The sequence below is a fragment of the Hylobates moloch genome, unplaced genomic scaffold (assembly GCF_009828535.3).
Source record: "Hylobates moloch isolate HMO894 unplaced genomic scaffold, HMol_V3 SCAFFOLD_37, whole genome shotgun sequence".
Taxonomy (NCBI): domain Eukaryota; kingdom Metazoa; phylum Chordata; class Mammalia; order Primates; family Hylobatidae; genus Hylobates; species Hylobates moloch.
In genome coordinates, this window is record NW_026652312.1 from 154,465 (window position 1) to 166,653 (window position 12,189).

General features: G+C 39.7%; 1 protein-coding gene across 5 annotated transcripts in view; it reads right to left on the minus strand.

Moving 5' to 3' along the window:
- The window catches only part of LOC116463459 (folliculin-interacting protein 2), a 136,677-nt gene that overhangs the window by 82,132 nt on the left and 42,356 nt on the right, over positions 1 to 12,189 (minus strand). The window contains exon 1 of one of the 5 annotated variants that reach the window (XM_058434641.1): positions 2,839 to 2,994. The exons of the other annotated variants lie outside the window; for them this stretch is intronic. Coding sequence (XP_058290624.1) covers positions 2,839 to 2,963 — 125 coding nt within the window. The 5' untranslated portion in view covers positions 2,964 to 2,994. Of the gene's footprint in view, positions 1 to 2,838; positions 2,995 to 12,189 lie in introns of those variants that run through there. 5 annotated transcript variants of the gene reach the window in all.

A 12,189-nucleotide genomic window follows, 5' to 3' on the forward strand; every position in this document is an offset into this window, starting at 1 on the left:
AAAAAAAAAAAAAAAAAAAAAAAAAAAAAAAAAAGTAAAAAAAATCAGATTTAATTGCCTTGCATTTTCTTTTAAATCAATTTTGCCCTAATAACTACATGTTGCCAAAACAGCATTATAATTTATAACCAAGTTGTTCAATCCTTATTTTTGAAGAATAACACCTATTCAAATATCAAACTGAAAACAGCTACTTTAGAAGAGATAAAATTTAATAATGATCATAACACCTTATTAAATGTTTCATGTTATTTTTCAATGAAAAAAATGGAAATAAAAATCATGGACAATTGTTCTGATCCAGGAGTCTAAAAATGATTTTTTTAATTTAAAAATTTTTTAAAAGACACATAGGGGAAAAGTATGTATTTCAGATTGTCTCATTTTTTGATCCAAATGCTTTAAAAGTATTTTATAAGATACGAGTGATGGACACAGTGGCTCATACCTGTAATCCCAGCAACTTAGGTTGCTGAAGCACAAATGATCTCTTGAGCCCAGGAATTCCAGACAAGACTGGATGACATAGCAAGACCCAGACTATTTAAAATTTTTTAAAAATTAGCTGGTTGTGATGGTATACACCTGTAGTCCCAGCTACTTAGGAAGCTGAAGCAGGAGGATCACTTGAGCCCAGGAGTTCAAAGCTGCAGTAAGCCATGATCATACCACTGCACTCCAACTCTGGTCTTGGTGACAGAGCGAGATCCTGTCTCTTAAACAAACAAAACAAAACAAAACAAAACAAAACAAAACGGTCAGGCGCAATGGCTCACGTCTGTAATCCCAGCACTTTGGGACGCCAAGGCCGGCTGATAGCTTGAGCCCAGGCGTTTGAGGCCAGCCTGGGCAACAGGGTGAAACTCCATCTTTACTAAAAATACAAAAAGTTAGCTGGGCACGGTGGTGCACACCTGTAGTCCCAGCTACTGGAGTGCGGAGGCTGACGTAGTAGAATCACCTGAACTCGGGAAGTCAAGGCTGCTGTGAGCTGAGATCGCATCACTGCATTGCAGCCTGGGCAACACAGTGAGACTCTATCTCAAAAAAAAAAAAAAAAAAAAAAGAGGAAAACTCTGTTCTTCTTACATATGAATACTGTCTTTGGTTTAATATATACATACAATTTTGACATTGACATTTCCTTTTTTTGGAGACAGGGTTTTGCTCTGTTGCCCAGGCTGGAGTGCAGTGGCACCATCTCGGCTTACCACAGCCTCAATCTCCTGCTCAAGAAATTCTCCCACCTCAGTGCCCCAAGTAGCTGGGACTACAGGCATGTGCCACCATGACTGGCTAATTTCTTTGTATTTTTTGTAGAGATAGGGTTTCACCATGTTGCCCAGGCTGGTCTCAAACTCTTGAGCTCAGGCAATCTGCCCGCCTCAGCCTCCCAAAGTGTGGTGAGACACGGACATTTTAGTATTAATAGAGGAAAAAACAGTTGCATAATTTGGTAAAGGAAACAAGCAGGACAAAGGCCACTAGTGCTTCAGAATGAGACAGGCTTGGGATCAAATCTCAGCTCTGCTTCCCACCGGTTTTATAGTTTTGGGAACGTCTCCCCTAGGAGTACTTACAGGTCCTGTTGTGAAGATTAAAAGAGATAATCTATGGAAATTCCCAGCACACTCCCAGCCCCTTTCCCTGCCATCCCTGATACACAGGCCTTGAGCGATTGGTAGCTCCATGGCACACATACTCTCTTCATATTCACATTCACTTCTACATTCAACCAACAGTTACTGTGGAGCTTCCAAGAGCACCGACCACAGTTCCTGGTGCTTTACTGATGACATTTCTTCATATGACTGGGGCCACTCGGCATGATTCAAAAGGGATAGGAAAACAAGCCTTGGGGCTTTTGCCTTAAAATAGCTGAGCATTTCAGGGAAATGTATTCTAATCTGAATTATTTCATTTCTGTTTTTGCTGAACATAAAAAATGAACACTGTCCTTGGCATCAGGGTATTATTTATGTCCACTTTATGCCTTCAGGCACAGTAAGAGAAGATGATTTGTCTACCTTTTCTTATTGTAACATTTAAGCAAAATGACTTATATGGATTCTTTTTGGTTTTAAAATTCCATGATGCCAGGATTTGCCTGGTTAGAATTGAAGCCAGGCCTTATTTCTGAAACTACTCATCAAGATTGGAAAAGCAAGGAACCAAAGTCTCAGTTATTTCCCTGAAACATGACAGGCACTAGTTCAAGTGATCTGAAACACAGAAAACAGAATTCTCTTTAAAATATCTAGAGCCATGTACTGTAGTTTAAGTTGTGTCCCCCAAAAGGTATGTTCAAGTCCTAATTCCTATACCTGTGAATATGACTTTGCTTGGAAACAGGGTCTCTGCAGATATAATCAAGTTAAGATGAGGTCATACTGAATTAGTAGGCATCCAAATCCAATGACTGGTGTCCTCCTAAGAAGGAGAAAATCTGGACAAAGACACAGAAGGAATAATGAACAGGGAAGTCACTGCAGACTGAGGGCACAGCACAAACACAAAAAAGACAGTATCACTGGGTGCTTGGGATGTGTCTCCTACAGAAGAACCACACAGCAAATGAGGCTAGAAAGGTACCTGAGGACTACTTGTGAAGGACTTTAAATGTTATGCCAAGGAATGCACCTGTTGCTCTGCAAGCTGTGGTGTGCCAATTCCAAGATTTCAAGAAAGAGAATGACACGATCTGACCTGTGTTTTAGGAAGAGAACTAAAGTGATTTGAGAAGACCATTCTCAGGGCAAATGCAGAGGTAGTAGTCACTTGTAAATCCTGGGTTTCGAGGAGTAATGGCCAATAAGGAAAAGAGCAGTAGTTGTATACCATGTTGCAGGGTGATTTGCTATATCCTTTGAGACCAGTTCCAGTGTGGGTGTTGTTTCTTCTCTTGAACTTTTACGGGAATCAGAGTAGAAGTGGTCATGGGTAACCCCATGTGGAAGAAGCATGATCTCTGTTTTTCCTCTTGGTCTCACACAAGGAAGCCTCCCTACACAGTCAAAAATAAGTTTACATAAAGAGTTTAAAGAACAGTCTTGTGATCCAAGAAGGTAAATATTTAAACAGTCAGGAATGATAGGAAACTTTCAATGGTCCAAGAAAAGGTAAAATGAAACAAAACAAAAACAAACAATAATGATGACAACAAAAACTGGCAAGAATACTATCCATTTAACCAGCAATTCCTGCATGCCTACTACTTGGCAAGCATTCTGAGATAAAGCAATGAGCAAACCATAACCCTGCTCCTGTGAAACACACTACATGACATTTTCCAACCACTCTTCAACCCTATTCTATATTCTTTTTTCTCTGCCAACCTCCACCGTTTCCTTACTCTCTCAAAAAACAGCTTCTAAGTACAAACAGAAATCTCTCAAAAAGTTTGCTCAAGAAGAGCGGGGAGACCCAAAGGGCTACATCCTGAAAATAAATGAAGACTGGGGGTAGAAAAAAAGAGAAAATTAAGCTTGACATGGCAATGAGGGTTCACCCTATCAGCACAAAATACACATTATTTCCCACCCAGTAAAAAGCTGTTTATTTCAAGAAAAAAATTATGTAAATAGATGGCAGTAACAGATTTGGAATTCATTTATCTTTTGCTATGTTAGTACTCTCAGGAAGACTGTGTTGGCTCTCCTTTCTTCCCCTATTTTGCCCTCATACAGCCTTAGCTGTGTGAATTGCCTAGAGCAATTTCAGAGGAACTGCATAAAAAATCACCACTGAGTTGCTATCCTGTGATCAGGAGTATAGTGAAAAGCAGTTCTTATCAGAAGCTTTAATATATATTGATAACCTAAAGATATTAATTTACAAACAATTCCAATTAAATGTAGTCCACTGTTATATTACCAACACAGAGTTATACTGCGTGTTGGTTGCAATTCTTCCATCTTTAAGAAAGTAGGTGATATGTAAATCCTTTATTCCTTTTGTAAAGGAAAATGTGGAATGAAAGAATATGTTTAATCAGCAGCAAAGGCATGAGACCATACTTCTGAGTTCATTCCTTCTGCACACCTTTGAGTGTGTGGCTTCACACAGGCACCATGAAGGTATCAGGAACAGAAATTAACTATATCCAGTCTTTACCTCAATATGCTTACAACTGGGAAGGGAAAGGCCAACATATAAATATTAAGTTAACTATACTGCTACAGGTGCCAAGATAAATGTCTATAGGGACTTACGGGGACTCTACAGGATAAAGAGGTCAAGTCCACTAGTTGGGTGAGTGACGGATGTGAGTCACAGAGGACATGATGCTTGGGACATGCATTAGGATTCACCAGGGTAAACAGGTCTTCTAACTCTAGCTCTGTTGCCTTCAGCCCAGATGATTTTAGAATGCTCCAACCCTATCGCTGAGCTTTCCCAAAATGCATCTGCCTTATCTACCTCACAAGGCTGTTGGGAAAAACAGAGACTAAGTTATGAAAGCACTTTTAAAACTGTAAAGCATAATTCAAAGATCTACTCAGATACACAATTCCTTAACTGAGAGCCTTGGGGCTAGATGTTTCAGAATTCAGAATTTTTTTTAGAAATCGGAAAGATACTACACTACATATTACATAATAACTCCTCCAGGGGCTGAGATGTAATCAAACCCCCAAAACAAACAAATTAATATTTCACCAGCCCAAGTTATGAATACTTATGCTAAGTGGATTAGATAGAGAGTATAAACAGCCTCACATCAGTTCAGATTAATTCCAAAAGATTTTCCAGAAATTTTAGGATTTTGGAATTATAGGATAAAGGATTGTTGATCACTTTAGTGATTACCATGTCTGAGAAAAGGACAAAAGACTGGAATAAATAACTTTTAGGTTCCCCACATTTTCCTGAATATAACTGATCTCTAACAAAAATGACAGCCAAAAGTTTATGTGGAACAAGGTTAGTTGTAGCTCTGAACTTGTTTTCCCCCTCCTTGCCACTAAAACGATGTGTAAATGGTAGCAAAGGTCACAAGTTAAAACCACGTAAGTCTTTAAATAATGTGTTCACATGGCAGTGACAAAACATTATTGTATGTGTCACAATACAGCCTAAGGTTTGGGTGCTATGAACAAGGAACTACAAAGTACAGAGAGGAAAAGACAGAATTTCTTCCTTCCTTTCTGAGTTCAGGATCACATCAAGTAAAACTCTAAAACAGGTGAAGTTTGTGTGTGGCACTTACAGCACCACTACCCGCATTCCACTGCCCTGGGGCCACCACAGCATAGACAAAATAGCGGAACACTGAACGGGATGTCAGATTGCCTAGGCTGGAGGCAGCCATCCCACAGTCCCATCTCAGTCACTTCTTCACCTCTTAATCTAGCGTTTCCTCCTCTATAAAAGGATGGGGTGGAGCCAGGCATGGTGGCTCACACCTGTAATCCTAGCACTTCGGGAGGCCGAGGCAGGCGGATCCCTTGAGGTCAGAAGTTTGAGACCAGCATGGCCAACATGGTGAAACCCCATCTCTACTAAAAATATAAAAATTAGCCAGGCGTAGTGGTGGGCATCTGTGATCCCAGCTACTGCGGAGGCTGAGACACAAGAATTGCTTAAACCCGGGAGGCGGAGGTTACAGTGAGCTGAGATCACACCACCGTACTCCCGCCTGGGCGACAGAGTGAGACACTGTCTGAAAAAAGAAAAAAGAAAAAAGAAGAAATGGGAAATGGGGTGGGACTAAAATTATACCTAAAGGTCTGGTGCTTCCAATTCTAATACATTATAATCCCAAGTTATCTATTAAATGTGCACAGTGTGATTTAGAATAGATGATCTCAGCCAGGTACTAAAAGGAACGCAATCTTAATGAATTAACCTACATTATTACTACATGGTATCCCTTAAACCTTCTAAACATAATCTGTCTTTGATAAGCATCTTAATATCAACACAGCTCTAATCAACAGAACTTTCAAAAGGTGCTCACAAAATCTGAAGGGGAAAAGTACAAGTTCTTTTGAGGTGAGAGGGACACTGATTGGGCAAGTCACTGTGGCAGTCAAGACTCTGCCCCTTGCCTTCTGATGTTGTTGCTGTTATTAATAGTTCCTTCCTTTTTTCTGCTTAAAAAACCCACAGAGGTCAGGTGCAGTGGCTCATGCCTGTAATCTCAACACTTTGGGAGGCCAAGGCAGGAGGATTGCTTGAATCCAGGAGTTTGAGCAATATAGTGAGATTCTGACTCTACAAAAACAAAGCAAAAAACCCCCACAGAATCTCTATAAATGGCCCATTTTCCCCCAAAATGGTTCCCTTAATTCTTAAATGCGCATTATTTATTCTTTTCTGATATCTATAAACTAGAAACTACTTGTACTTAAAAATAGCCAAACTCACAAAAAAAAGTGCTTTACTGTTCATCTCCATGCATATATTAATTCAATAATCACTGAGCTGTTTTTTTTTGTTTTTTGTTTTTTTTTTTGAGACAGAGTCTCACTCTGTCACCCAGGCTGGAGTGCAGTGGCACAATCTCGGCTCACTGCAACCTCCACCTCCTGGGTTCATGTGATTCTCCTGCCTCAGCCTCCCAAGTAGCTGGGATTACAGGCGCCCACCACCACACCTGGCTAATTTTTTTGTATTTTTAGTAGAGAGGGGGTTTCACCATGTTCGCCAGGCTAGTTTCGAACTCCTAATTTCAAGTGATCCGCCCGCTTGGATTCCAGGCATGAGCCACCGCGCCTGGCCGAGCTAATTCTTTTATACCCTTGTCAGCATAACCAAAGCCGTCAACACATTATTATATTCCTGGATTACTGAAATACATAATTGCTCTGCAATTATAAAAGGTAACTTGCATCAAGATGATTTCATATCTTTCCCCTCCCTCATTTTGGGAAATCATATACTAATAACAGACAACTGAATAAATTTCAAAGTAAATACTCAAGACATTGCCTTATATGTTAATCACTTCTAGATCTAATTAAACTGTACGCAGATAAGGTAATACTTCCATTTTCCAAGAAGTTTCCAGAAGTCAAAAGCATGATTCTCTGTGTAAGGTCTCTCATTTGCAAAATGAAAGAACCAAAATACATAGACAATTGTCATCTATTTTGGATTGTACAATACTATCTCTAAAAGAGATAGGTTAAAATAAATAAATAAATATATATATATATATATATATATAAAATTGTGACCCAGCAAGTTCACTTCTAGGAATGAATCCTACAGATTAATTTGCACAGGTACAAAATGATTATGTACAAAAAGGTAATGACTGCAGCACTGTTTGGAAACAAACTGTCAGCAGGATGATTAAATAAATTATGGTACATCCATACAAGGGAGTGCTATACTGACACAGCAAAGAATAAGGAAGCTCCTTAGGTAAGTATGTAATAAACTCCAAGACATATTTTTGACTGGAACAAAAATAAGTATAAAATATTGTGTATAGAATGCTACCATAAGTCTAGAAAAAGGAAAAATTGGAGGTAGAGAACTCTGGGTTTTATTATACACGTATAGACTATCTCTAGAAGAAATACAATGAATTGGTAATACTAGTTGACTCTGGAGTAGAAAGCTGGATTACTGGGCCGGGTGCGGTGGCTCACACCTATAATCCCAGCACTTTGGGAGGCCGAGGCGGGCAGATCACGAGGTCAGGAGATCAAGAGCATCCTGGCTAACACGGTGAAACCCCGTCAAATTAGCTGGGCGTGGTGGCAGGCGCCTGTAGTCCCAGCTACTCAGGAGGCAGAGACAGGAGAATGGCGTGAACCTGAGAGGCAGAGCTTGCAGTGAGTGGAGCTCGCGCCACTGCATTCCAGCCTGGGCGACAGAGCAAGACTCCGCCTCAAAAAAAAAAAGAAAAGAAAAGAAAAGAAAGTTGGATTACTGATGAAAAAGAAAGCAGAAGACTTTTCATTCTACACTCTATACAGAGCAAAGGGAAAGGCTTTCTCTGCACCACGTAATAAACATCCATCAAAACAGAATAGTGAGAAGGAGTGTAGACTGGACTCAGGCATCCTGGGCTCAGGTCCTACCTCTGCTTCTTCCTAGCTATGTAACTTTGGTGAGTTACCTAATCTCTTTGTTCCTCAATAGCCTCATCTGCAAAATGGAGATAATATAATAGTACCAACCTTCTAAGTGCTGTTTTGGTGACTAAATGTAAAGCACTTAACACGGAGTCAGGCACACTGATTGTGCTCTAAACATGCACCACAATTTTGTGCCTTTTGAATATTAAGCTGTGTGACTGTATTGTCTTTTGAAAAAGTAAAAACAAACAACAAAGATGAGGACTACAACAGGAACACCCTATTTTTTTAAACCCAAAGAATCTATTATTGCTTTAAGACAAACCCTAAACTACTGTTTCCTTTAAGAGGCTTCTTGGTAGCTGAAGCATGAGGCAGTGGGTGAACTCCTACAGGGAAACCACCTTAATGAATTCCAGGCATTCAGATTCAGTTTTCAAATATGTAGTTTGGCCTAGACAATGGCATTTATTGAGCTTTTTCTCAACACTTGTATACTACATTTTCCTGTCCTTCATCCCCCCCCTCCCCCAAGGACAGGAGAAAGTTTCTTTCTAAAAAAGCGATCCCTTTTCTCATTTATTAAACCCATGCATGTCTTTCAGTTTGTGATTGCTGTCCTAGTGGTGTATCAGATGGATTTCCATCATATTAAATAACTGCCTTTTTTACTGCATAATTCATGCAGAGCCTAGAGACACCAATTCCAGAAGGTCTGGTGTTTGCATGTAGGCAGGGGAAGGCTGGTGATAAGAACTGCACAGCACATGCACAAATAATTGCCTAATATTTTAGAGTTTACCACTTTTACAGAATTCACCTGAGCTGACCTTCTCAAATGTCCTGTGAGAGTCTGTATTATATAATGTTTTACACGGAAGTTAGGAGACTTTAACAAGGTTATGTCCAGTAAGTGGCTAAGTCAGGACTAAAATCAAAGTTCTCCTGGCTCCAAATTCTGTGCTCATCCAACTCGACTGCACTATCACCTTGATACCAGTAGCAAACAAGTTAGGGTAACATTCTCTTCCTTCCAGGACCTTCCTCTGCATGTCCTTCTGAGGTGTAAAAACCTGTACTCCAGCTTGGGAAGAGTGAGGCTCCGTCTCTTTAAAGAAGGAGGAGGAGGAGGAGGAGGAAGAAGAGGAAGAAAAAGAGGAGGAGAAGGAGGAAGTGTGGCATTGACAAAAGAATAGGGAAACTGATCAATGGAACAGAATAGAGACTTCAGAAAAAAATCCACATAAATATAAATTAATATTTGACAAAAGAGCAACAGTAATACAATGGAGCAAAGACAGTCTTTTCAACAAATGGTGCTGGAATAACTGGACATCCAGGTGCAAAAAAAGAATCTTGACACAGACCTTACATCCTTCACAAAAATAAACCCAAAATGGCTTACAAGCCTAAGTGTAAAAAGCAAAACTACAAAACTCACAGAAGATAACACAGGAGAAAATATAGACAGCTTTGAGCATGGCAAAGGATTCTTAGATACAACACCAAAGGCGTGGTCTATGAAAGAAATCATTGAGAAGCTGGGCTTCATTAAAATTAAAACCTTCTGCTCTAAGAAAGACACTGTCAAGGGAATGAGAAGACAAGCCACAGACTGAGACAAAATATTCACAAAAAATATATCTGATAAAGAACTGTTTTATCCAAAATAAAGAACACTTAAAACTCAGTAAGAAATCAAACCAACTGATGAAAAAATGGGCAAAGAACCTGAATAGACACCTCACCAATGATAATATAAATGGCAAATAAGCATATGAAAAGTTGATCCACATTGTATGTCATTAGAGACACACAAATTTAAACAACAAGAGATACTACTACCTGCCTATTAGAGTGGCCAAAGTCTGGAACACTGACAATGCCAAATGCTGGTGGGGATGTGGAGCAACAGAAACTCTCACCCATTGCTGGTGGTGCAGTTGTTTTGGAAGAGTTTGGCAGTTTCTTACAAAACTAAACATACTCTTACCTTACAATCCAGCAATGGGACTCGTTGTTATTTATCCAAATGAGTTGAAAAGCCTGCAGCTATGTATAGGAGCTTTATTCATAATTGCCAAAACATAGAAGCAACCAAGACATCCTTCAGTACGCAAAGAGATAACCAATGGAATATTATTCAGTGCTAAAAAGGAAATGAACTACCATGGTATGAAGAGACATGAAGGGACCTTGAATGCGTATTTCTAAGTGAAAGAAGCGAATCTGAACAGGGTACATACTGAATGATTCTAATCAAATGACATTCTGGAAAAGGCAAAACTATGGAGACAGTAAAAAGACAAGTGGTTGCCTGGGGTTAGAGAGGGAGGGAAGGATGAATAGGCAAGGCACAGAGGATTTCTAGGGCAGTGAAACTATCTAGTATGAACAGTGGATACATGTCATTATACTTTTGTCAAAACCTATAGAATACACAACACCAAGAATGAACCCTAATGCAAACTATGGACTTTGGGTGATAAAGATTCCTCAATGGTAACAAACATATCACTGTGGTGTGGGATGTTGATAATGTGGGGGCAAAGTGTACATGGGAATTCTGTACTTTCTGCTTAATGTTGCTGTGAACCTAAAATAGCTCTAAAAATTTTTTGAAGGAAAAAAGTCTTTTAATTTCAGTTGTCAAAGGAACTTTTAAGATATAGAAACTGTCAGGAATAAGCACTGGTTTAAAAATTTGTGACAGGATTATTTTCTGAAGATCACTTTTGTCTGTTACAGTCGGCTACAGAATACCCTGTAAAGATGAGAACCAAGGACACATAACTTGAGCTTCAGATGTAGCTATCAAGTCTGTCCCTGTTCAGCAGAATTACAGGCCATCTCCTTCTTGTTCTATCCACCCGGCTGGAAAAAGGAGGGTCAGTCCTCACACACTGCTCTACAGAATGTATCCAACTGTCACATGTGGTCTTGCTCCTACTGACAGAGGGGAATGTTCCCCTAAGATAGTTCACAGTAAGGTATTAGTTACTGCCTAGAGAGAACAATTCTTAAATACAAAGAAATGAGAATTTAATAATAGGCGTTTTTGCCATCAAGCAAGGTCCAGTGGGAAAGATTTTAGGGGCAGTGACCTCTGCCTCCCTGTCATATCACAGTGTGCAGCTGCTAAACCAGCCACCAGCACACCTCCACCCCATTCACATTCCCACGAAGGATCGTTTACTTTCTGAATCCAAATCTTCTTTGCCCTGAGGTAATATTCTTCTTTTAAGGATGCACAACAGGCATGTTCCTGCCTTAAGATCTCTGTACTTCCTTTTCTCTCTGTTGAAAATGTACTTCCTCAAATACCCACATGGCTTGTTCGCTCATGTGGAAAAAGATTACCACTGAGCTAGTTCTAACTCCCCTGATTACCCAAGGCCCAGCCTTTACATTTCTCTAACTTCGGGACTCATGGATCACTGACAGATTATCAGAATGTTAGCTGGAAGGGACTTCAGACACTACCTGGCCACTGGTTCCCAAGTTGTTTGGCTCATTGTTAGAATTACCCCAGAAGTTTTGTGTGTGTTTGTGTGTTTGTGTGTGTGTGGGTGTATGTAACCAACAAAGCTTCACAAGCTCTACCTCCAGGAATTTGGTTCAGCGGATCTGAAGTTGAGGCTCAGGAAACACCATTCCAATCTACCATCATCATCATCATCATCATCATTATTATTATTATTATTATTATTATTATTATTTAGAAAACAAAAACAGAGAGATGAGATGATGTTCCCAAAGAAAGTGATTTCAAGGCAGAGAAGACCCTAAGATCATAAAATCAGGGTAGAGAAGATCCCCAAGTCAAAGGCCTTTCCATTTTATCTGGTATTAAGCCTAGGTTCTCATATGCTAGAGCTGAAAATCAGTAAGTGGAAAAATAGCTTAACTAAGTTCCTTTTTCTGCCTTTGGACAGGGTGAGGCATGAAAGTGAAAGGATATGGCATAGTGAGAAAAAAGGATTTTCATTCACATCTGTTCTGTAAAAACCTAAAGTAGTTTTTTTAAAAAACCTTTCTTAAACCCTTAAAGACATAAGGCTGATGGATGGATGTACACCTGATACCTAAATATCCCCTTGGGAACTCATAAAAGATAAGAATATTCCCAGCAACCTTGGTGTTTTTATAACCCACA